Raw genomic sequence first — 26,081 nt, 5'->3', positions numbered from 1 at the left:
TTTCTCCTTCCTTACTGTCCAACCTTTTATACAACTTGTATTATACCTTTTCCTTTGTCTTTGCCACTTCTCTCTTTGCCTTGCGCTGCATCAGCTTGCTCTATGCTCTCCTGTACTTCCTCATTCCACCACCAAGAGTCCTTTGCTTCCTTCCTCTACCCGCATGATAAACCGAATACCTTCTTGGCCGTCTCCCTCACTACTTCTGCAGTTGTTTCCAAGTCATCTGGTAACTCTGTGTTCTTCCCTCTTCTTGAAGTACGTATTCAAAACAGCACCTATTGGCAAAATCCACCACCATCTGTCCTTCCACATTCCTCTCCTTGACACCATACCTACCCATCACCTTCTCATCACCTATGTCTCTGATCCCTTCGCCAACATGCCCATTGAGATCTGCTCCACCGACCACTCTCTCTCCTTTGGGGACGCTCTCCACCACTACATCCAACCCAGTACAGAATTCTTCTTTCTCTTCCATCTCACACCCAACTTTGGGAGCATATGCACTGACCACATTCATAATCACCCCATCAATTTCCAGCTTCATGCTCATTACTCTGTCCGACACTCTCGTCACCTCCAAAACACTCTTGACATATTCTTCCTTCAAGACTATCCCGACCCCATTTCTCCTGCCATCCACTCCATGGTAGAGCAGTTTGTATCCGGCTCCGATACTCCTGGCCTTACTCCCCTTCCACCTGGTCTGTTGTACACAGAGTACATCTACCTTCCTTCTCTCCATCATGTCAGCCAGCTCTCTCTCTTCACCCTTCATAGTGCCAACGTTCAAAGTTCCTACCCTCAACTCCACTCTCCTACCCTTCTTCCTCTCCTGCTGTCTCCGGACACGCCTTCCCCCTCTTCTTCTTCTTCGGCCGACAGTAGCACAATTTCCGCTGGCACCCTGTTGGCTAACGGCACCAGTGGCGGTCGTTGTTAACCCGGGCCTCAACCGATCCGGTATGGAAATCAGATTTGTTGTCCGCATGTTTGACTTGGCATGGTTTTTACACCGGATGCCCTTCCTGACGCAGCCCTCTCTGTTCATCCGGGCTTGGGACCGGCACTGATGATACACTGGCTTGTGCACCCCAGTGGCTCGGTGACAAAGGCAGATTAATCACCACGTGCTATTTTCCACCCTCATTCTGTAACACCCACCCAGTTGTACCCAGATTGTTCTCCCTCATTTCATCATTTGTTTTGGAATAAGAATAAGCAACAGCAACAAGCACCCAAGGGCTACATTTCCTTCTTGTCTTTTATCTCACCTTTATCTTAAATTTCTTAAAGTTATTTTCCAGGCGAGTTATATTTCACCAACCTACTCAGGTTTGCAGCCTCTCTGGTGCATTTTGCTCCTTTTCTTTTCATTCTGTTCCATTTCTGTTGCACTATTTGTTACGTTGAAAATGACTTGAGACTGGAAAAGAACTGAAAAAGTAAAACTCCGGTAATCACAGGAACATTCATATGGAGTTAAAGCAGATATTATCCACCTGGCCCCCCTCTTCCTCCTAATGGTTGTTTTCTGGCAGATTTTTTTCTGAAGATATTTTTGTCATTTAAGGTCACACAGGCTGAACCATAAAAAGATCCAGCCATGATCTGTTGCTGTTGTTCTGTAAATTAAAGCAGTACACATGGATTATTTTCAACCTCCAGTGTATTTGTGATAACACATTAAGATTATTTTGTATTTTAATCGACTCCACTAACAAATATTATTCCTTCAGGACGAACGTGTATGTATGGTTTAGTTTTAGTGGGAATTTAAATTTTAACCAATTACATAACTAGATCTTTTGTAAATCAAGGGATATACAAGTGTAAAGTGACCTAAGTTGGTTTCCATTTATGCCTTTGTTCAGCACAAACTATATAACACGTTTTCAAAGCATATCAAACGTATTGCGGTTTTGAAATTAATAAACAAATTTAAACAAAAAAAACAATAAAATTAAGACAGAGTTGTGGGTTGTTTAGTTGTAGTTTTGTGATTGTAAGATAGCAAAATAATTAATTGTGCGAGGAATCAGGTTTTGCACATTTTATGGATTAAAAAATAAAATAAAAAGATGCATTCAGTGCAGAGCAGCAACAAACGCAGCATATGAAATGAACTTGCATAGAATGAGCATTAACATGCATTGCAGAAACAATACAACACAACACAATAAACATACTTTGTGGTATGACATCACCTGTATGTCCTTCGATTAGCTCGACAACCGTTCATCCTATCTACTTCACACTTGGCGGGTACACTGCTGCGGACCCAAGGACCTGCACTGTCGAATTTGGTGCAATTTGGACACCCAACACGTGTAATATTAATGAACTTTGAATAAACAAGCGAACAGTGAGCTTCTCAGCTCTGTGCAGCAGTGGGGCGGGGCTTCAGGAAGTGTATTGCTGGGGACCCAAGGACATTCCAAACAGGCATGTTTTGAACAGGCACTACACTAGGCTTCTTAATAACATTATGTTTATCCTTTAACTGCTGCTTTGGACACAAAAAAAAACAAAAAAATATAAATCATATTTGAGGAAAAATAAAAAAATAAAACACTGTACAGCAACAACGCAGGGAGCATAATAAAAAACAACAACCCCAAAACAAGAACAAAATAATTTTATCAAATTAAAAATACTTTTGGCACATGTCAAAATGGTCCAATAAAACAAAAACATAACATTCAAACCTCCCAACAAAACATACTTTTCCCAATGAACATGTTAATTCTAAATAAAAGTTTCGTAACTGCATGTAAACATATACAAAAGATGCCAAGTGTGGAGTTGCAGTAGTCATGTAGCGACTGTACTGATCTGTACAGTTTTGGGGGTTTCGTACAGCTCAGGGGGTCTGGTGAGATCAGCAGCAGTTTACCAGGATTAGAGGTGGAGGCGACTCTGACTGCGTCTGCTGTGCTGAGCAACCTGAAAAACAACAAGCACCAGGTAAGGAAAGAACAAAAATGGATCCCCAAGACGTTTTAAAGAGTACAACGTGCAGTACAGACCAAATTAATGTGGGGAGATTAATTGGTTGGTTTGACAAAATCGGTTTATTTCGCGAGGGCTTTTACATACTGTATACGAGGAATTTGTTCTGTTGAGGTTTGGTGTGTTTCTCCACAGACGATTAGCATAAAAAAAAAAAATAAGTCTGAAAAACTGGAGAATAGAAAAAAAGTAAATAAAAAAAAATAGACTAAAAAAAAGATAAAAGGAAAAATTAAATAAAATATATATTCATTAAGAATCTTTATTTGACAAGTGGGAATCAAACCCAGGACCTCCTACAATATTGCCTTTTCATGGTAGGTAATAGTCAGGAAGCCAAACGCGGTCATATCTTAAACAATGTTGTAGTCTTAATAAGGATAGATAACAAAATAAGCAATTAAATAATAAATAAACAACCAAAAATCTCTTATACCAACACTGATATCAAATCAACAATATTTTTTGGGGAAAAAAAATAAAATAAAAAATTTGAAACTTGCAATCTTAAACACATCAGCGATTTCATAATCTAATTTGGTATTGTATTGAATTCCCTACAATTCTTGTCATAAATCCTATTAGCTCTCAATACCGCCCAGCACTTTGTGGACTTTGTACTTGAAAAACTATTTAAAAAACGGTGTTTATATAAACTGTGTTCCTGCTTACTTACAGTACTTCACACACTGGTCTGGTAACTGGCAACCCTGGGCTAAATCTGATGTGGTAAGTTTTTGAAAGATTTTCTGGGATTATTTTAACTGCTGAGTCACAGGTGTAATGATGCTATTTAAGGTTATTTTTCCTTCTCGGGAAACCAAAGTTTGTGACCCCAGTTATGAACCAATGGAAAAGAGGCATGAGAACCATGTGCGTGTCTGTGTGTGTGTGTTCCTGACGCACTCGGGGTGTTTCCGGGCTGCCGAACGGCGACAGCTCCAGGGAGTTCTCTTTATCGGAGGAGATGTTGTGGCGGTGGTGGGCGAACTTCTTCCGCAGCGCTTCAGCGATGAGCGCCGCCGGGTCATTGAGCGCTGCCGGGCCCCTGTTGCTCCGCCGTCTCCTGACCGGCATCCCCCCCGGCGACCTGCCGCAGCAAGGGGAGAGAACACTCAATATTTTAACAGGGGACATATCAAAACAAAGAAGAAAAGGTGCGAGAAGTGTCAAATCCAATACATCGGTCCTATTCATAATTTAGATTTTCAGATATATATATATATATATATATATATATATATATATATATATATATATATATAAAAAAAACAAAAACAACAAGAGAAATGCTCCCATTTACTGGAACCTATGCACTATTTAGAGGACAACCCATTTAAAAATAACACGTGTGTGTGTGTGGGCTGTGGTTCCCAAACTTTTGAATGTCCAGGCCTTGTGCAACACTTACGCACTTCATCTGCCTGCAAATACACTCATGGAGTTTAACATTTAATTTCAACCTTGCTGGCAGCAAGTGCAAATATCACAATAATCAATGAAATCCCCAACCATCATTGGTGAGGTTAAGTAAAATGAATAAATAAAATACTGAAATTATTTGCTGCAATAATTTTGAGGACCGCTAGGGAGCAGCAGACCCCAGCTCATGATGCCCTGCGTTGGGGAAAGTTTTCAATGAGTTTGTGTAGCGTTTGAAAATTATTATTTTTTTTATTCAAAAGGTAGTTAGTCATAAAACTTTAAACCCTGTGTCCCAGTGTAGAGGCCTACCTCTTAATGGGACGCAATTTCACTTGATTCAAGTCCCTAAGCACGTCGAGCATCGAGGGGATCTTGGTCGGCCCAGAGTCCTGGGTTTTTCCGGCCTTCCTGCACTGCTGGATCAAGTCCAACACGGGCAGAGTCTCAGAGGAAGAGCAGGGGGGTGGAAGTGGGGGAGGAAGAGGAGGAGGAGGTGGGGGCAAAGGAAATGCAGAGGAGCAAGGTGTGGAGGTCAGAATGGGAGGTGGAGGAGGAGACACCAGAGGAGTACCAGGGGCATTCTGGGAATCTGGAACATTGAAGGATTAAAAACAAATAAAGGGATGAGCTGAAATTTGGGTAAAGTTATTACAGGAGACCTACTGACCTGTGAAAACACCACTCAGATTATGCACACTAGCCATTCTATCATACCTCTAACCCTCTGGATCCAAAATGCGAGTGGGAGGAGCCACCCTCCCGAGGCCCCTAGTTCTAGTCCTGTGAGCCAATGGGGATTGATAACAAGTTCCGCGAGCCAATGGCATTTGAGCATGGCTCACAGGCTTGACATGGTTTTGTTATATTTACTCTGTAACTTTCCCTCATTTCACTTTATCGGTGCACAAAAATCAGTTTCTGAACAAATTTGAGGTGAGAAATAAGCAATCCAGTTGCTGAATCTTCGCTCAGTAAATCTACAAGGCCTCATTTGAAAGTTTGTATAGACTTCCATTGCCGTGTTTCAAGCGTGAGGGGGGACACAAGACACCGCACTGCGACACTCCGCGATGTGGGAATTATTTTGTTTCATGTAAACATTGGAAAATAAAATATATAAATTAATAAATATACAATAAAAACACAGTTTTTTTTATTGGTGTTGGTCAAAACATACAGCGGATCGGCTGAGGCAGATAACCGTATAAAGAACATCAGTGAAGAGTCGACGTCAGCTCGTGCCGAAAGTAGGAAAAAAAAAACCTTTGAAACCGATCGTTCAGAGCAGTCGGAAGTGTTTTGTTCACAGCGATTACTTGATCATTAGTTTAAATTATAATATGACACTTTGGCCACGTCTAATATGAACATCCGACATGGCAACATCACACACACACACACACACACACACACACACACACACACACACACACACACACACACACACACACACACACACACACACACACACACACACACACACACACACACACACACACACAATATATGACAGAAAATAAGGAAACGCCTAATAGGTCGCCTTTAAAACGTGTAAATTTGTGGATTTTCACCTGAAGCCGGAGCAGATACAACGATCATAGCGATCTGAGCTCGTAGTTTCAGCAGCTCGTCCTCCAGCGCCGTAATCTTCCTCAAGGCTTCAGGGTCGCTCTTCCGCTCCAGCGACGGGCCTCCAATCAAGACTTGGCTCACAGCCCGTCCTTGGGTTCCAACCAGAGTTCCCTTTACAACACTTTGTCTCATTGGAAGCAACTGGTTCCTGAGGAGAAGCAAGAGGAACAACATAAACAAGTATTTCAATTCAGCAGTTATTTCACCTCATGTGACATTTCCCAACCCTTTACCAGGGCTGTGAGATGAACAACTCGATCTAATTATAATATACCAGGGTTGAGTTTCTTGGCCAAGATTTCTTATCTGTTTAAGAGCAACTATCACGTTTATTTTGCAGGTAAAAAAAAAAAAAAAGGCATTTTATTTTTTAGAGATGGGACTGATTTGATCTGATGCCGATACTGACATCATTCATTCATCGGATATCAGACTGATGTCGCCGATCCACGTGCCGATCCACGTGCCGATCCAAACTCCATTCTATAGCTTGCGCTAGACCATGAACCCGCCGTTGTGCAAATTTTGCAGATGTAATGGTCTACCTCCTCGAGAATTCAGCTCCGCTATAAAATTAACCTGTAAAGCCCTATGTGTAATAGAAACTGGCAATTGGAGTTAGGCAAACTGTCAGGGATTGAAGCAGCCATCAAGCTGTGTTTGTCCTCAATATACGACGTCATGATTCTGTCGTATATAATATGCACCGCCATGGAGCTACTAGGAGATGTAGTTCAGTTTGTGCAGCACCACACTGAAGCGAATCACTGGATGAGGACCAAAAACTATACAGATGCCTACTTCGGCTTGCTGGTTGCGTCCGGTTTAAAACCAAAATAATCCTACGTCAACGTTGCCGCCATAATGGAACGGGTGAGACTGTCCTGTAAACAAATACAAGCAAACAGGGGGGGAGGGGCATGCGTTTTTTCCGGATATAAAGCACTATAACGTTTACATCTCTCAAACGATTTCAATGAGTCGTTTTTAAATTCAAGGGTTTATGATCTACGTGGAGTAGGAACAAGGTTTAACCCGCCCATACTCGATCATACACTGTACGACTGTTCCAATATGGCGGCAATGTTGATGTACGATCCAAAGGTCCGGATCCAGCTCGAGTCTTTTTAGTTTTGTTTTTTTGTTTTTTGGAGACCTTCACACAGAAAAAAATTATTTTGTTTATTCCAAGTCCAGTTGTATTCCTACCTGATCTTTGCTGACCCGTCCCCCTCGTCCTCCGCCAGCCACAGCACATCAGCAAGCGAGGGGATGACAGGCGTATCCACAGTCACGTCAAGACACCCATGGGGTCTGTAGGTGTGCAGAGGGACCTAACAGGAAGATACAATCATGCAGGAATTATAACACGACGTCATGTGGATGGAACGCTTTCTTACTCACGTGCTCAAAACACAGTTTGTACCTGGAAATAGACTCGGGGTGCGGGTGTCAGAGGAAGGTTGGTCCCAATCATACGCACAATGCTGCGATACTGTCCACACAGCTGACTCTCCCACACCGGTACCAACTGGACAAGAGGAAACACACACATTAACCAATATACACACACACACACACACACACACACACACACACACACACACACACACACACACACACACACACACACACACACACACACCATGTCTGGTGGCACTCCAAAGTACTCTAAAACGGAGTGCAGCAGATGCAGAACATCCTCCAGCAGAGACATTGGGAGATCTGCAGCAGCAGCAGCACGCTGAGCAGATCCTCTGTCTGTTAAAAATAACAAAACACTCTGCACCAAGCAGCTACCCCGAAAACATGTCACATCTGTACCTGCAGAAAGAAGACAGAAAGACAAGTAAACATATTTCATGTGTGAAGCCTGCACCTGAATGCATTATCAGCGAACCATACAGGTGAATCTTAAATGTCCAAAATTTAACAAACCCCAAAAAATGCCAACATAAAATAAACCACAATATTTTTTTTTTTATCAAAAATGGTAGTAGACAATAAACACAAACATAATACTAAACAGAAAAGTATTCGCAACACACGACGAAGCTGGAGATTATCAACAAAAACAAACATCTGCATCATCAACCACCCAGGAAACGCCGCAAGTTTACAAACGCGCGTTAGAAAACGCGGAATAAAGTAAAAACAAAAAACAAAAAACAAAGACCCAACAGACATGGGTGGAAACTCGCCGTTTTAACGCGTCTCGTCGGGGTCCGCTTCGCTCTCTGCGTTCGTTTTTGCGGAGCAGACGCCGAACAAGCCGCAGTTCGTCCGCCGCGTCCTCGCCGCTTGCCCCCCCGCGTCACGTTCCTCTTTCTCGGCGAGCGGCTCCGGGGGGAACTCGAATGCGAGCGGGCTTCAGTAAAACGCGTCGCGATTGGGTGCAAAACTGCGAGCTGCCGTATCGGCGAATGGGAGGGCGGGATGGTGCCGCCTGGCAGGTGGCCGCTCGTCCAATCGTGTTCCGACAAAAATAAACAGCACCAAATTTGTATTTGCGTGGAGAAGCCGTTCTCCGTGGTAAGTTTCGCCTCATAATTAAATGGACTAAGTTACAATCCCCCCACACACACGTTGACGTTATTGGAGATTACTCTATTATACATTTTTAGGAGTTAGTTTGTTGAGGTGTTTTTGCCTAAACTTAGCGCGCTTGCCTTCGCGCTAATGTTAGCTTGTATAGCATTAACCCCCCCTGCTTCTACTCGCGTGGTTGCATGTGACCACCGTTCCCCACCATTTTATTATCATCATCATTATTATTATTATTATAATTTTTTTTTTTTAGGTTTCAGCTTTAGGATATAATGATGAACGCCCTGTCAGTGGTGAGTCAGCTGCGGGACTTGGCCTCCGAGCCGCAGAACCGGGAAGCCATCGTCCAGGACCAGGGCTGTCTCCCCGGGCTGGTTCTGTTTCTGGACCACCTCGACCCGGAGGTGCTGTTCGCCACCCTGCAGGTAACTCCCTTCGTCGCGCGGGTTTCTACACCACTGGGAAATAAACGTGTTGGCGGCAGAGAGGCGTGCAGGTCAGGGTGTCTGCGGGTCCACAACCCATTTTATTGCATGATCAACCCGTTGAATTTCCCGCGTTCAGTTGTCAGATGATGTTTGTCCGCAATGGTCTCGTCGCCTGCACTGTCCATTGATCATTTTATAAGATTTCAGTTTAAACAGTTGCGATGTCATTCACTGGAGCGATGACGTGAAGCACTCACCTAATTGTACAACTACATTGTGGAACACGCCGCCGTCTGCCATCTTCCCGTCTTTCCTTTACGTCCTCAGACTCTTCGCTACTTGGCCGAGCTGTCCACCAACATCAACAACATGAGGAACGAGCTGGGTATGATGGTGAGCCTGGAGAACCTGATGGACCGGTAAGATGACGACTGTGCGGGAAAAATCGTATGCAGTGCCATGTTTATGTCAATAGATTCTTTTATCGGATTGGTTTTAATAGCGATGGGCCCAGTCTGTTATTATACGGACGTGGACACATTGTTTTTGGGGCACAGCACACTCATCAAAACGCCTCCATAGATGTATTTTGTCTTCTGCCTTATAGGGTAGGTCTGTGTGTCAACATCGCAGCCCTGGCTAAGGAGGTGTACGGCTTACTGAGTTTACCCACCGAGCCTGTGTGCCGTACTCCCGAGAAGAAGCCGAAGAAGAAGCCCCAGTTCTTCATCAACTCCTCCAACAAAAAGGCCAAGTCAGTCACACTGCACATCCAGGGCCTGGACAGCACGGTGAGTGGAGCAGTGGAGCGGATGGACACGACCACTTCTGCTCCCAGTTTATCTTCTGGGTTTGTGATTGTCTTTTTTTTTTTTTTTTAAAGGAGCCATTAATACCAGTTATACATTTTTTTTTACAATCAGCAGTATAATGCGTTAATTCCACTGGTTTGTCTTGTTAAGGTCCAGCGAGGCCTGTGTGAAGATGCTCTTCTTCGGGTTAAAGGAGTGATCAGCTTCACCTTCCAGATGGCCACCAAGAGGTGCACCGTCCGCATACGATCAGACCTCCTCACCGAGGTACAGGGGGGAAAAAAAAAAACCCCACAGTGTCATTTCTCAGATCCACTTGGTCTAATCTTCATTAAGAAAAGAAGGCCTCTCCTGTGACTTGGAAATAGTTTAAACTCTGGTAAACTCTTTCTCTTCACTTCAGAGTCTGGTGTCGGCCATCGCTGAGACCAAGGTTCTGTCGGCCAAGCAGGTGGTGAAGAACGAAGCGGGAGAGGAGGCGAGTTTAAACTTTTATTCTCATCTGTGCAGTGAAGAAGATTCCCTCCATAATTCCCCCCCTGCTCTGCGCCGGGCTCCTCTCAGGTCCTTGTCGTTCTGGCTCCGTGCGGTGCCGAGGTCCAGCAGAACGCCGTCCTTCCGGACTACCTCCCGGAGGAGGAGGAGAACAGCCCCGAGAGGGCGACGCACCACGCCGTGTCTCGCACCGCGGCCAAGCAGGACGACAGCGGCAGCTGGCTCACCTCCGCTGCCAGTTTCCTCACAAAGACTTTCTACTGGTGAAACTGGAGCAGCTTTGTGTAGCGCATCGTACCAACACACTGTGGTGGAGCTTTGTATCCCGTGATCTGGGGGATAAAGGCTGAATCTATTCAAGATCTCCGCCAACGTGATGTGCAGTTGGATGTAAATATTTTCTGTTTTCATTGCTATTGTCTGTATATTCTTGTTGTTGAATATTTTTAAACAACCTTTCAACGCTGACAATTGTCTGTTTCTGATAATCATGCTGTTCTAGTACAGAAGCTTCACAAAAAACTTCACAAAATGTAGTCTTTATTAGCATGCCATGAAGCACGGGTGGGAGATGATTTCTGTCCAACAGTTAAGAACTCAGTCTGTCGCCCCTTCCTTCTAAGGATAGCATCTAGTTGGTGTTTAAAGCTTTGTTACAGCCATCTTGATATAGAACTTTAAACATAAATTACAGGATCAATGTATAACTTCAGTCTTCAATGCAACCATTCCAAAAAATAACCTGGAAAACATAAAATGTTGTCGCAACCATTCAGCTTCAATGCCCTTGAAGACAGTCCAACCGGATGAAAACATTGAGATGATAGAACATGGAAGTGCAAAGCTTGGAGAACCGCACACTCTCCAGTTGCAACCACAGAAGTATCTGCAACAATGATGCGGCTCAAAATGATGTCCAGCACAGTAGCGTTCTCTTCAGGATCTCGATGCAGGAGACGATGTCCTGAGAGGAGACTCGGGAGACAATTATTGCTTTTAGTCCTTTCTTTCATTAACATGAGGTGGAACAACTTGGATTGCACTTGCACCCTCTGTCACAGACAAATGGCGAACATGTAACGCATCTCTTACTCAAATAGCATTCCAGTTCAGCTAGATTTTAGAGACTACATTATAGGCAGGATGAATAGGGAGCCATTTGATGGCAGAGTGTTGAACTTGTGTCTACGGAGCACACATCTTGTGTTCATGTTAATGACAGTTGAGTCCATAAATGACTGCATTGCTTCACATCGTAAGGCAAAGTAAGGTCCAAAATGCTGTTTCTTTTTGATTAACCCTCAATTTCCGCTGGATAAGGTCATTGTCAGATTAAGCATTATTATAACTTTTTTAAATTATTTTTATCCATTTCATGGGTGCCTGGCCACTACCTTCAGGAGACTCCACCAGAGCTGCTGATGGGCTCCGTAATGCTGCCTCAACAGGATTGTCAAGCATTTACCTCCTGTCCAGCAAAGCTCACAAAAAGGAAAACAAGATTATTCTGAGAGAGGGTGGGGGAGAGAAATACAAAACAAAAACTTGTCTTTACAGCAATTATAGAAAACTAAACATCATTAGTTTACAACCTAATTCTTTACTCAGAACAGTCTTTTTGTTAATGTTTAACTTAAATTCAACCATAGACACCCCCCCCCCCCCCCCAAAACTAGCCTTTGTAGCCCCTCTCCACCCTCTGTAGGCATTATCACGTATCACAAATATGCCTACAATCACTGGGATGCCCTTTTTCTCATCCCTACAATTTCAAACAATGTCCAAACCTTAGAATTACAAGGTTTCTCTGAAGTGAAACAAAACACACAAACCCTCTTAATGCTAAGGGCACAGGAAACCCCTGGAGTATGGTGACAGAAGACTCGACCGCTGATCTCGCTTTACAGGTACTACAAGACAAACACAACCCCACCCTACTCATATTGTATGATGGTGGAAAACCTGAACTGCACTTCTGCCATTTCAGGGCACGTTCAATTCAGGACATTTCAGCAGTGTGGCCGCACACGACACATTTGTGGTCAGAGGTGGAGAGACGATCTTTTCCTCTGGGGGAGTGCTGTGGCTGGAAGCTTTGGGAGAGCTCTTTGGAGACATCAGCTTTGGGAAACAGCCGTGGAAAGAAAAAGCGCTAAACTAATGAAACTGCACCTAAGAACAGGTCTGGCCATGAGGGGACCATTTTTCCAAACTCCACTCTGTCTCTCAGGCTCTCATGCTCTGACCACTCTCTCTCCCCTGGATCCCGGGTGTGTGTGTGCGTGTGTGTGTGTGTGTGTGTGTGTGTGTGTGTGTGTGTGTGTCGTCCCGGGCGCCCATGAGCATCAGGCAACATCTACAAGTTTGGGAGGAAAGAAAAGAAAAATGGCCGCCATCATTCAACTTGACAAAGCAGGAGAAGTTGGATTAAATAAAGTCACAGCAGTGGTCAGGACAGGTGTTCCAACACTTCTGCCCTCATTCAGAGACCCCCTAAATCAAACATGATTCTGTGGAAGACCCCCCTGTTTGAGATAACACCTTCATGTATTTATTGATGATCAGCAGTTAATTTTGTCTGAATTGGTTCTGCAAAGGAGATAAGGGAGGTGGAGCAGCATAGATCCTGCTGGACAAACCTAAAAAGAGCCTTGACATTGTCATAAAACGCAACAGCGTGGAGTCGGACCCTTGTTTTTTCGTCAAGGAACTTCATTATTTTAGTCCACCCGCCCCAAAAATACTGACATTTCTTTGAGTTAAACCACCTTAAGTATTAATTTTAAGTAAATCACCAATCAGGGTTTAAATCTGAGTTTAAAATATTGGAACAATATGATACAAATAAAGAACAATAATGATCTAATAATTCACTATTTTTTACCAAGATTTAAATTAAACCAGTTTAGAGTTTTGTGAAGCAGGACTAATATGTAAACTTTACTTTTAATCCAGTGTAAACCATAATCCTTGTTGGTGCAACCCACCCATAGTCATGAATTTTGTTACAATTTATGTTTGTACTGACATCCATTGACGTGTATTTTTGGGGGGGGTCCAGGGACCCCGTGTGGGTCAGGCACCACAGTTTGAGGACACCCCCCTAACCTGTTCCCTGCTGAGCTGACAAGTCGTCCACGGCAGCGAGGGGCTTGAGGAGGCCGTTCTCCCTGAAGGCCACGACTGAAGCCCTGGAGTCCTGCTGCTGCTCCGCCCCAGGAGGACACAGTCTGGAGCCCGGAGGAAGCACAATCACCTCCTCAAAGTCTCCGTTCTCCCTGAGGAAAAGACGAGAAATGAGTCCGGACGTAGAGGAAAGAGTGACAGAATATAACAAGTGTTTGTCTGGCCTATTTGACCTGTTTCTCACACACACACACACACACACACACACACACACACACACACACACACACACACACACACACACACACACACACAGTGACGTGGTCTTTTCTTCCATCATACCTGGATCCGGGAGCGGTCAGGGCCGTGATGCTGGTGTCGCGGAACATTCCGGGCTCGGCGCTGGGGGCCGAGTGGCCGTTACCGTTTCGATGTTGTTCTGCCGATGTTGGGCTCACCACTGAGACGCCCGGAGGAGAAGCAGGACTCACAGCTGCGTGGAGAACAATTCCAGGAGGATTTCGGGGGATGACTATGAGTGCTTTCAAAAGATATTTACACAGACTTATTTGAGAAATGTATATTATGACTTCTATTGTTATTATTATGGTATTACTATGACGGTTCATTCTGAAAGTACAAAATGAAATGAATCATTAAAAAACAATATAATCTTAGTCTCACTGTCTACTTTATTTTCTTTCATTTTGATTAATTATTAATTATATTTACTTAAATAATAATTAGAATAATTTCATTTAATTGTTAATTATTAATATTGATTGTTTTAGATTTGATATATTTATATATTTTATATAAATATAAAAATGTATCTCATTATCATCTACTATTAGCAGTGTCTATTACCAACCACGCTGGATTAAATTCACATTTCTCTTGCATCATCTACGTACGTTGGAAAAGCAATTATGGAAATCTTTCATTATGTTACGATTTGAATAACAAAACCAGGGGGAATATCACAGGTTTTCAATGATCACTATTTCTCCAAGGACTTTTCAAGCACTTCAGCACAAAAGTTGCTGAGGACGTAAGTCAAGCAATTCACACACCTCAAGGACCCGGTAAGAACCCTGTTATAACCAAGCAAGCAGAATCATTGACCAGAACATCTTACCTGTATCGCCTCCATTCCTGTTAGGTGGAACTTTCTAGGAAGAAGGAAAAGAGGGAAAAAGAACATCACATTGACAAACAATCACAAACTCTTCGCCCCAAGTCACAGTTGATATTTTAACATTTCTTACCTTCTCTGCTGGGTCCGACCTCCTCGTCCTCTTCATGATCTCTTCCAGACGCTGCGGGTTTCGGGGAGAAGGAGGAAGGTTAGGGACATCCGAAGTCGGTCGATACGCTCTAGAGTCATTCTAGCGTCTTTACCTTCTTCCTCTCCAGACGTTCTGCCTCCTCCTTCTGGAAGTGTTTCTCCCTCTCGTGCCTCAGTCGCTCAGCCTCTTCCCTCTGCCGTGACTCCTCTTCCTCTCGCTGGAAAAGCCGCAGACACACACAGAAAGGTCTAGAGTACATCAGGTTTAAACGGGTGGATGGATCGATGGATCTCTCTCTCTTTCTCTCTCACCTGTTTCTGCAGTCTCTCTGCCTCCTCTCTCTCAATCTCCAGTCTCTCTTCCTCAGCCTTCCTCTCCTCCTCCCTCTTCCTCCTCCTCCTCTCCTCCGCCTGGCGCTGGGCCTCCTCTTCTCTCAGAGCTTGTTCCTCGGCCTGGCGACGGACCATCTCCTCCTTAGCCAGCCTGGTGAGCCACACACACATTAACCCTTCCGTACTTCCAAGAAAGGTCAGTTCCACATACTGTCGCACGCTGCACCTCTCCTGCTCCTCCTGCAGGCGGCGCTGTTCCTCCTCTCTCTCGCGCAGCTCCCGGGCCTGCCGGCGCTTTTCGGCCAGAATGCGACTCGCCTCCTCCGGGTTCGTGGTGCCCGTGGATGGCCGGTGGGCCGAGGGGCCGCCGGCGGACTCTGAAGCAACAAAACAGCTAGCTCACGAGGGAATATTTGATATACAGTGACCTTTCCCCAGCACGAGACACAAACTGAGGACACGCAGTCGGTGATGCTGCATTTCATGGCTCAAAACACACAGATGGTTGTTTGTGTTGCGTTTCAAGGTAGGATTTTGGATATAACCCCAAGCTGCAATGTAGGCCGGTAATCACAAATGAAAAAAATGGATTATTTCAAAATCTCCAAGTTGAATGTCATTGAGGGTATTTGAGGGGTTAAACATAATGAGAACTACTACCAACTTTTGAGTGGGCCATCTGACGTGCAAAACGAAATATTTTATGTAACAAATTCAGTCTGAGAAAAAATAAAACAAGCTAAGATAAGGTTTACAACACTATATTAATTCCCAGAAGGGAAATTGGGTAAATACACGAAAAATATAAAAATGAACACAACAATTAATAAAGGAATATTAATTTGTAATACAGAAAAGTTATACTTCAATTCATAGGTGACTATATGGTGGAATTTAATTTTCACAAAAAAACCCTACATATCTTCCAAACAATTTCCAGTATCCATATAAGTATCCATATAAATTATTTCAAATGGATTGAGAATTCGAAACAATACAGCGGAAACTGACCGCCTGCCGCTGCCGTCTGCTCGGCTGCGCTCCGGTTCTGTCCCAGCGGCTGAGGTCGGGGCTGGGGTGGGCTGAGGACCTGGGGCTCCACCTCCTCTTCCCGTTCCCCGGGGGAGGGAGGGTGTGTGGGGCGGGGGCTGTCACCCGCCGTCCCCCGGACTGGGCGCAGATTCCCGGGGTCCTCCGCCCCAGGAGACTTGAGCAGCTTGGGGGTCGGGGGGCGGCCCGGCACTTTCTGCGGAGGTCTGAGAGTGGGATGATCAGAAACCTTCCATCCATCACATGTTTCCAAATGTGTGGAAACATATGGTCACAATTTTCTGTTTCTGGCAAAATTAATTGTTGATCTGTTTCTGGCAAAATTAATTGTTGATCTATTGCTTATTGTAAAATTTTTAGGTGTATGTAGTCCAAATCTTCCTTATTTATTGTTTATTTTAGGTTTATTTTTATTGTTAATTTTTAGGTGTATTTTATAGTTTTATATAATTTCTAGGTTTGCTGTATATTGCATTTTTTGTGTTTATTGTAGGACTTTTTTTCTAATTATTATTTATCTTCAATGTATATTTTTAGGTTTAGAATCTATTGTCATTTTTTTTGTAATTTTTTTAAGTTTATTGCATATTGCCAGATTTCTTCTCTATTTTATTCTATTTATTTCTTATTGCCTATGTCACCCTCTGTAGGGGTGAATAAAGTATCCATCTATCGGCTCGTGCGTGTTTCTCTCACCTGCCAGGAGAGGGCGCTGTCACTTTACTCTTCTTCTTGCCGGGGGAGGAGGAGCGCTTTGAGGGGGGTAAGGACAGAGTGGGGGCCAGCGGCAGTGACAGGTTGCTCCAAGACTTCCGAGCATAGTCCCTCTCCTTCTGCTGGAGACCACAGGAAAGGAAAAGGAAAATGTGAGAAAGACAGAGAGGATGTGACAAAAGAAGAGAGAAACAAACGTTACATCTATAAATACAAAGGAGGAGGTAATCTCTTGGGCAGGTGCCTCAGTGACAGTAAAATGCAATGAGCTGCAGCAGGATTAGACCCAGCCGTCCCCTGTCTGACCTCTTGTCAAAACGTTGCTGTGCAAATATCGAGGAAACTACACAACAAAGCGGAGGACGAATCTACTTCCAATAAAACAAAGCAACATGCGAGACCGACCTCCGACTCAGACCAACGCTTAGAGGAGATTATCTATGTACAGACATCTAGATGGCGGCTATGTTGAACAATCAACTCAATTAATAATATCAAAAGTGGTTCCATCGGCGACAATCATAAGTGCTTTGTTTGTCTTTGTGCGTGTGTGATGTAGAGCTTAGAAGCGCCCTGTTTTTATCGAGCTTAGACCTTAATGGTCTAAGCTGTGCCACATTGGCAGACAGATGGACACCGAGTACACTGGGCTAAGTGCGTGTGTGTGTGTGTGTGTGTGTGTGTGTGTGTGTGTGTGTGTGTGTGTGTGTGTGCGCGCGCAATGCTAAACTCAGAATATAGCACCTAGAACTGAGCACCTACACATTCATACACTTTGATAAAAGGGGAAATGTGTTTATTTTGAACCTGGTTAATTAGTCGTTCCAATATTGCAAGACTGAATTTCGCAAAACGCGGCTTTTGACATTAGAATGCATATGTGGGGTCAAAAATGACACGGCTTAAAATTAAGATGCGTTTGTATAAGTTTGTACACATTATTTAATTCATTAATATTTACGTAAACTAATGGAGACACAATGAGTTCACATCACCAACAAACACCTCAATTAGGCTTTTCCTCTTATGTTCAACATCAATAATGTTTCCGGGTCAAAATAACTGAGTGTATGTTTATTCCTCCAAAAGTTATCAAAAAAGAAAAAGGTAATATTGTCTTTACCTCAAAAACAAACAATTCAATAAACAGGGAGCTGTATTTCCTGATGGTTGCAGCCATTGATTAGAATACTTTAAAATATTAAATAAATAAAAGATTTTCTGTCCCTCAAGTTCATGGAACTTTATGTACAACTTATTTTTGTTTGGCAAAATATCGCAAGAAAACAATCATGTGGGTCAATGTTGAGCCATCATATGCATTTTAGTGTAAAAAGTACACAGACTCTTATTATGCTGAACGACAGCGTCTGTTTGAGTTGTGTTATTGGCGACAGCGCCCTCACCTGGATGGGCGTGGTGGTCCTCCTGCGCGGGGCGGAGCTCAGGCTGTGGTCCTGGCTACGGCAGTGGGGCAGTGGCTGCGCCTGCAGGGCCTTGAAGGACATGGAGCCCATGGGGTGGCAGGACACTGAGCGGGGGCACACAGGCATGGCTATGGTGACGGGTGCACAGGATGGGGGGGGTTGGTAAAAGGATTGTTTGTGATGGGGGAGAACGGCGACAGATGGAGAGGCGGTGGTGGGAGGAAACAGAATGAGGTCGATGGAAGATGACGGAATGAATGGAGATAGAGAGAACGCAAGTTAGGAGGAAAGGGGCGAAAGGATCCCAAGATGAAAGGATAGATGAGGAAAGAAAGAAAGAAAAAAAGTGCATTAGTTACGCATTTGAAATGTAATAAAGGACACATCCGCCATCACCAAAGTATGGAATATAATACCAATTACAATCAATTGTGCTTTAGGAGTTTGGTTGTTACTTCATGCTGGGGACTAGTTACAACAAATAATTAAAAGTTTTATTGGAAAAAAAAATCACCCCAACATAGATATTTGAATTTACAACTGGCTTCCTGAAATGTATTCCTTCTTAAAAAGTACAACTTTAGATCGGCTTTAGAGACACAGTTCTTTCACTTCTTGGAAGGAGAATATTCAATAAGGAATTAACAGAGAGAAGCGGTGTTAGGGTACAACCCTTCCTCTTTGGTGCTGCTGGAGTTCCAGCTGTATTATTAGTCTCCCTCCACCTCAGCCACTCACAAAAGACATTTAAAGCAACAAGAAAATAAAGTAATAAAAAAAATCGGCAGAAAGGGAAAGAAGTGCACATGCAGGAAGTGGAGCAGACAGCTACGTGTTTGATCACATACCAGAAAAACGAGAGAGCAGAGACAGACGTGTGTGTGTGTGTGTGTGTGTGTGTGTGTGTGTGTGTGTGTGTGTGTGTGTGTGTGTGTGTGTGTGTGTGTGTGTGTGTGTGTGTGTGTGTGTGTGTGTGTGTGTGTGTGTGGTTGTGAGAGCTGGCAAAAAGCACAAGACAAGGAGGGCAAACATCCCTGACAAGTGAAAATAGGTCAGAGAAGCCAGACAACACAGCCGCTGCAGTAACAGTTTGAATAAAATAAAAATAAAAAAACCCTTTTCTTTCAAGCATATGTACACCATTCACAGAAATGTCTTATTTACTTCTTTCAATTCATGGTGTAAATTAATTTATTGCAATATTTTGCCAAAAGCTACTTAAATTCAATTATTTTTTATGAATAAAAAAACGTTAATAAAAAAATACATTAAAAAGTACATTTAAACAAAAGCAATTGAATTGATTAAAAGTTAAATAAAAAAAATAACACATTAAATGAATTTTGAACCATTTAGTCCCATTTCTGGAATGTCTGGAGATTATATCACAGAAACCATTCCTTGCATTTCAAGCACTTGTGCATGGATTCAAAACAAACATAATGGCGGTGTAAATTCTAAACTTAAATGTGGCAACAACAGGGGGGATGGAGCAGAATGCCAAAAAGGGGCTAAACCTTCTTGGGCAGCACGGTCATTTGTTCAAAGTCTTGTGAGAGAGAGAGAGTGTTAAGGTGCACGTTGGTGCCAGAACCCGGCTGGTGACGGGAATTTCAGACAGTTTAAAGATTTTAAAACTGGCTTAATCTGATTAGCACGAAGAAGTTTCTCTGTTTCAGTGAGTTCAAAATACAAACCCATAAATTAGGGTTGCCGCAGTTATCGGTGTTGGCTGTGTTACGCGGTGTTCGGGCATACACCATTACATTATTTTCCCACCGGGGCCACCGCCATTTTGCTCTTTTTTTCATAGAAATAAAACCTAAATTAAAACATTTAGCTAATTGTTGCGTATCAGCACAGACGTTCAAATGAAAAAAAAAAAATCTAATTTATAAAATATTAAGCGTGTTATCAATACTACGAAAGTGAAAGTCGCTGCGCAGTCTGATTATCACGGGAGGAGAGGAGGCTATAACAGACCTGCCAACCATAGGAAAATATTTTGAGTACCACAATATGTAACAGGGAGTCTCTGTGGTGTTTGATTTACTGCAGCTAAATGACTCCATCAGTTATTCACACCGTAGCCGTCTTGTAACGGGGCTCATCACATGCTATGCGAGCGACTACGGCTAACTATATAAAGTAATTTATCTGATTAGGATATATCCCTTGAAATGCATCATCTTGTAAAGTTACCGAACAAGTTAACCAACTAGAGATGCACCGATTTAAATTTTCTTGGCCGGTTCCTATTTCAGATTTTTTTTCTGACCTGCAGATTCCGATTTCCAATCTGCTGTACCTCAATGACGAATACATCCTGTGATATGATGACGCTCACGTGATAAGACAGCTGTGCATATGGACAATGCTGCAATTTTCAGTTACCACAATAGTGAGATTGCTGATTTTGACACTGTTTATTATTGTTCATTATTGACTAATGAATAATAATGGAACATGGGACTGTCACAAGTTTCAGTATAATTCAACCTGTAACTCTCAGCGAGTTTTAATAAGACCCAACATATACAGTAACTAACATGGAAATGTCCAGTTCAAAGTTCAAATTAAAGTCTCTTTCACTTTAAGTGCAAATTTACCTTTATATTATATGTATATGGTACTTTGCCAATAAATTGCAATCATTACAAAAAAATTATAAATAAAATAAATGGCCGAGCCTTAAGAGTGTACACACCCCCGCTGGTGTCTGTGTGTGACTTTTTTTTTGCGCATGTGTGTGTGCCCTACCTGTCTGCTCTCTGGACAGGCTCATCGCACTGCGGCTACGGGCCAAGTAGGAGTGTGTGGGCTGCTGCAGGCGGTTCACCATGGTGTTCTCCCACGGGGTCAGGGGCAGCCGACGGGGGCCTGGGCGGACAGACGGACACAGACACACACTAAAATAAATATATACAAAATATATACTAATTTCCCTCCTTAAAACGGCTCGTATAATATTTGTGCACAAGCCCAGTTCCAGTGAAACAGCGCCCAGTCAAGTGCAAACAGGGAGGAGCGCATTCAAATGATCAGTGGAAGAACGAAGGGTAAGCCACTGTTTTGGTCAAAAAAAAAAAAAAAAAAAAAAAAAAGAAGATTAAACTCATCTATCAGTCAAGTAAAGCTTATATTTATATTTACTTAAATGAACTAATTATCGACTGGATTCAGGGCCAAAACAAAACCAAAATGCATGTGACGGAAAAGCCTGGTAAAGCGCAATGATAAGCTGAGAATAAATGCGTATGAAGCATTATTTAGCAACTGAATATTTGCGTTCTCCATTGTGGAAGAAATGCTTAATGTCAGCCAGGTGTAACACAGCCAGTGAAGAAGCAGTTTGCAGATTTAACATTATATAATCTGGAACAAGACAAAATACGGGCTGAAAAACGGTATAACAACTATATAACCAACTGGAGTCCATCGCTTTCTATTCTTAGCAGCTAAAATGTGGGTGCTCATATCTCAGCCTGGATGTTACGGCATCCATTTTTCCCCACAAAACAAAAAGATTAACTTACAGGGGATTAGAGAAGGAGTCACGCAGTTAAAAAAAACCCCAAAGAAAAAAAACAAAAGTGCACATAGTAACGCTTGAAACATTACACAGATTTTGATATAAAGGGTCACGATTTGATTCGATATAGATATATTGACATTTTATACATAATGATAATTGTACAGTACTGCAATAATAAGAAACATCTGTAGTACAATTTTAAAATTGATTCAGAAATTCTTACAATAGAATTCAATTGTATTGAACTATTGATTTTTCTGAAATATCATTTGTTAGACAAAAGGGTTTACAGTGTGTGAAGGCCTTTTAAACGGAAAAAGTGACAGAACAACATGCAGTTGGACGCATTCCTCTAAAGTGTTTTTTTCCCATGCAGCTGTGGAGAAGCTTTATGCCTTTTTGCATAAAAAGATGTATACATCTACATCTTTGACAATGAAAGAAAACAAATGAGGTTTTCTCTCATTTCTCGCCCGTAAACTGCTCAGCTTACGCGTTATCATAATCATTGACCAAACCGAAACACCTGAGGTTTTGTTGTGCGTCTTTCCACGGAGGAGGTGGAGCTTGGACTGAGCTTTGCTAACGACGGGGGAAGAGGTCGCTCTCGTCCGTACGGCTGTTGGCAGCAAGTCAACAAATCCACAACGCAGAACACAACAACACAACACTTTAAAATCTTATAACCTGATCTTTGGATATTATTCCCTCATATGTTTTTTACTGCTTCTTTACGGCCATATGTTGGTTATATATTTGTTGGTTTTGGTTTTTTACTTTTGGCCATCAGGTATTTCTCACATTACCATTTTCACATTAATTTCTCACATTACATTTTTCCATGTCTTGTTTGGGCCTGTATTTACTAGCCAAAATAAGACAAATTGCCAGACTATTTATAAATGTCCCCGTGCATTTGTTGTTCCAATATGGAAACCGAGCACAATGGAAAGCGAGAACATGAATAGAATACATGTAAAATAACAACACACTGCTTTTATTTAGAGGAACGGGGGTATGGGGTGCGGAGATATTGCAGGGAGCCAGTCTTCCTAGAGGCGACATAGGCGGCGCCTAGGGGGGAGCGAAGAGGGAGCAATTGGGGAGCAATTTGTGCCGCTATGTCCCTCTCAGCAGTACCAACAATGGGGCACCACCGACGGGGCACCACCGACGGGGCACCACCGACGGGGCACCACCGACGGGGCACCACCGACGGGGCACCACCGACGGGGCACCCGTGATCGGCACGCCAAAACAGTATTTTTATTTTAGGTTGTTTTATTTTACTCTGCTTTCTTATGGAATACATAAAGGGACACTTTCTCTGCCAGTCTCTTGGAGAGGAGCGGAGAGGAGACAGAAAGTCACACTCATCGTATCGGCCCTACACTGATCGTGTGGGCCCCCCAGCGGTTGTGGCCCTAGACAACCGCATAGAGTGCTTATGCCATGGGTCGGCCCTGGTAGAAAGTCTAAGCACAGGCAGACATGTACAGGACTGGCGGGTTTTCACATTATGAAAACATTCTCCTGTTTTATGATGTTTACTGTAGTTTATTCTAGAACAGTGGGTTTTTCTCACCTCTGTCAGGTGAGTGCAGGAGCGTTGCGGAGGACAAGGACAAGCGCTTGGTGATGATGGGATCCGCATGCTTACACAGATTCATTGTGGACACCGATCGCCTCTCGGCATCTAGGAACAATAAGTAAAAAATATGTTATGGGAACAGCGATATGGAGGGGCGGGGGGGGGGGCAGTAAAGTAATGACAATCAATCAAAGCGAGATTATGACTACACTTTACTGGATGAGCTAGGGGTGAGTCAGGTTAGAAGTGGAGGATCTAGTGGAGTCACTCAAGATGTTAAAACAAAGAAGTCAAAGTCACACACTTGCATCACTACACACAACTCCAAACCTGCTACTCATGCCTTCAGTTACACTACTGTCACACTTCAGTTACACTACTGTCACACTTCAGTTACACTAGTGTCATATTACAAGTAGAGCTGTCACAATTATTAGACAATCGCCTGAAATGGCAATTATTTGGAGACGACCATGATCATTTTTTTTTTAATTGTTAAGATTCCACAATCCTTTGTTTCCACCCAAATTTAAGGAGAATTTTAATCAAATTTTAGAAGTGCCAAAATAAATGTATATTTTTTGTCTCTCTGGCTATGTTAGTTCTTTTATTTGGCTATTTTTGTATAGTTTCATTTTTTATTTTTCAGACTATTAAGCTTTTTTTTTTTTACTCCAATTGTCTGACTAATTGACAGCAATCCTTACCACGACAAATCCCTTGGATACAGACAGATTCTGATGTATCTTCATCATACGATGTTTTAGAGATTTTATATGATAATAGAATTAACAATGAACTTAATAATTGTATTTCGCAATTATTTGTGTGACAATTAAAGTTTCATGATTGTGACAGCCCTAAAAAGCTAGTGTTCTACAGCAGGCTGGATAACTGCTACAGCTCATCATATTCACATTGGGAGGTCATTCCGTATCTGCGGTAGAGGCTGAAAGCACCCTGCATGTGCTCCAGCCCGGCAAGGTCGAGAGGATAAAGGAAAGCAGACTCGACAAAACCTGGACCAGAAAGGGAGCCAAAGACAACCGAAGAAGAAGAAGATGAAGAACAGCAGGGGAGGAAGAGAAGAGGGAGATCAGAGAAGAAAAGAAGCAAAGGAAACCAGAGAGGTAGTAGAGAGAGAGAGAGAGAGAGAGAGAGAGAGCGAGAGAGAGAGAGAGAGAGAGAGACAAAGGCAGAGCATGGTGTGAGTCACGGTGTGTATGTGTGAAAATAAAAACACATCACGGGATTCATTCAAACCCAACACACAAATAGAAAAAAGACAAACAAACAAAAAATGGCCGGCAGCAGAGTGATTTGGACAATTATAAACCTAGTGTTGTTGTTTGGTGTTGTTTTCCAGCAGTGAGACTTTCATCTCACTGCTGGAAAACAACACCAGTGACAAGGTGAATAACACCAGAACAGCTTCTGGGAGAACAGATGACTCAGCACATAGTGGAAAAAAGGTGTTGTGTCAACAACTGGACCCTGTTTGTGTGTGTATGAGTCTGTTTTACTACAATATACTTGTGAGAACCAGTCTCCGGAATTAAGTCTAACCGGAATTTTGTCTTTTTTCGTTTAGAAGTGCACCAGAAACATGGGTCCTCACTAATCAGGTGCACTGTATTCACGCTGACCTCACGTTCAAGGCAGTAAAAAAACGTGTGTGTGTTTGTTTTATTATACTTGTGAGGACCAGTCTCAAAATGGACTTTTTTTGTTTTAGAAATGCACCAGATACATGGGTCCTTACTTACCCATATGTCCCACTTCGGTGGGACATACTGTATACTAAAATTAGAACAATATAGAGAAGATTAGCATGGCCCCTGTGCAAGGATGACACGCAAATTCGTGAAGCGTTCCTCATTTTTGTGGCACGGTGGTGCAGTGCATTGCACTGCTGCCTCACAGCAAGAAGGTCCTGGGTTCGATTCCCGCCTGGGGCGCTGTTGGCACTGTGCTCCGGCGGGTTATCTCCCAATTAGGAGCCTTTCTGTGTGGAGTTTGCGTGTTCTTCCCGTGCTCACATGGGGTTTCCTCCACCTAATGTCATTAAGGACCCCCACCTCACCGTCTGACCAGCGATGGACACTCGTAACCAGGTCCCCGGGCGCATCCACAAATGCTGCCCACTGCTCCTGGCTGTGCCCCCCCGGAGGAAGGACAAGCCAGGATGGGTTAGACACAGAGGCCTCATTTCACCGGCCAGCATCCAAAGCGTGTGTGTGCGTGCATGTGTTGTAGTGTGGTGTGCTGTGTGACAATTATTGTGCGTATCGATTGTTCTTCTTCTCACCAGGTGTATTTACTCAAACCGCACTTTCATACCAGTACAAGAATGTGTGTGTGTGTGTGTGTGTGTGTGTTCATACCTGCAGGTGTGCTGGGTATGTTGGTTTGCATTGCCCCGCCCCAGGACCAGCGGTTTGGCTTCGGTCTACTTCTCTGGCTCCGCTCCACCGTGCGCCGGATAACTGCCTCGTGCCGAGCCTGCATTATAACAACAACAAGGTCAAGGTCATCCATAATAAAAGGAAAACTCTTGGGCTGTGCTACAACCCTGATTTTACGAATGGAGAACGAGAGTTCTTACTATGCCTTGAGCTGTCTCCAGAGAGCTCCACTAAATAAAGCTGAAAGCCCTTTAAATC

The 26,081-nt window shown here is 43.2% G+C and overlaps 3 protein-coding genes across 3 annotated transcripts in view; 1 reads left to right on the top strand and 2 right to left on the bottom strand.

Moving 5' to 3' along the window:
• Nucleotides 1-2,904: 2,904 nt before the first annotated feature.
• mtfr2 (mitochondrial fission regulator 2) lies at nucleotides 2,905-7,843 on the bottom strand (the record flags this gene model as incomplete). The annotated part of the gene is made up of 7 exons (XM_080022721.1): nucleotides 7,718-7,843; nucleotides 7,499-7,603; nucleotides 7,282-7,406; nucleotides 6,012-6,220; nucleotides 4,750-5,029; nucleotides 3,922-4,105; nucleotides 2,905-2,949 (listed from the first exon to the last, which is right to left on the bottom strand). The coding sequence occupies exons 1-7, from the start codon at nucleotides 7,787-7,789 to the stop codon at nucleotides 2,905-2,907; spliced, it is 1,020 nt and encodes a 339-aa protein (XP_079878847.1). The 5' UTR covers nucleotides 7,790-7,843.
• Nucleotides 7,844-8,562: 719 nt separating this feature from the next.
• Nucleotides 8,563-11,939, top strand: armc1l (armadillo repeat containing 1, like). The gene is made up of 7 exons (XM_080019613.1): nucleotides 8,563-8,604; nucleotides 8,873-9,044; nucleotides 9,375-9,466; nucleotides 9,655-9,838; nucleotides 10,010-10,126; nucleotides 10,263-10,337; nucleotides 10,424-11,939. The coding sequence occupies exons 2-7, from the start codon at nucleotides 8,892-8,894 to the stop codon at nucleotides 10,619-10,621; spliced, it is 819 nt and encodes a 272-aa protein (XP_079875739.1). The 5' UTR covers nucleotides 8,563-8,604; nucleotides 8,873-8,891; the 3' UTR covers nucleotides 10,622-11,939.
• Nucleotides 11,940-12,592: 653 nt separating this feature from the next.
• Nucleotides 12,593-26,081, bottom strand: part of map7b (microtubule-associated protein 7b) — a gene marked incomplete at its 5' end in the record, with an annotated part of 29,301 nt that continues 15,812 nt past the window's right edge. The window contains 16 exons of the mRNA XM_080022711.1: nucleotides 12,593-12,710; nucleotides 13,463-13,632; nucleotides 13,823-13,973; nucleotides 14,619-14,652; nucleotides 14,749-14,799; nucleotides 14,882-14,986; nucleotides 15,081-15,252; nucleotides 15,328-15,478; nucleotides 16,113-16,357; nucleotides 16,848-16,987; nucleotides 18,272-18,420; nucleotides 21,053-21,172; nucleotides 22,354-22,446; nucleotides 23,413-23,523; nucleotides 24,336-24,437; nucleotides 25,803-25,920. Of these exons, the coding sequence (XP_079878837.1) occupies nucleotides 12,700-12,710; nucleotides 13,463-13,632; nucleotides 13,823-13,973; nucleotides 14,619-14,652; nucleotides 14,749-14,799; nucleotides 14,882-14,986; nucleotides 15,081-15,252; nucleotides 15,328-15,478; nucleotides 16,113-16,357; nucleotides 16,848-16,987; nucleotides 18,272-18,420; nucleotides 21,053-21,172; nucleotides 22,354-22,446; nucleotides 23,413-23,523; nucleotides 24,336-24,437; nucleotides 25,803-25,920 (1,923 nt within the window). The 3' untranslated portion in view covers nucleotides 12,593-12,699. The remainder of the gene's footprint in view (nucleotides 12,711-13,462; nucleotides 13,633-13,822; nucleotides 13,974-14,618; nucleotides 14,653-14,748; nucleotides 14,800-14,881; nucleotides 14,987-15,080; nucleotides 15,253-15,327; nucleotides 15,479-16,112; nucleotides 16,358-16,847; nucleotides 16,988-18,271; nucleotides 18,421-21,052; nucleotides 21,173-22,353; nucleotides 22,447-23,412; nucleotides 23,524-24,335; nucleotides 24,438-25,802; nucleotides 25,921-26,081) is intronic.

Source organism: Zeus faber (assembly GCF_960531495.2).
Source record: "Zeus faber genome assembly, chromosome: 2".
Taxonomy (NCBI): Eukaryota; Metazoa; Chordata; class Actinopteri; order Zeiformes; family Zeidae; genus Zeus; species Zeus faber.
This window is presented reverse-complemented; position numbering and strand designations above follow the sequence as displayed.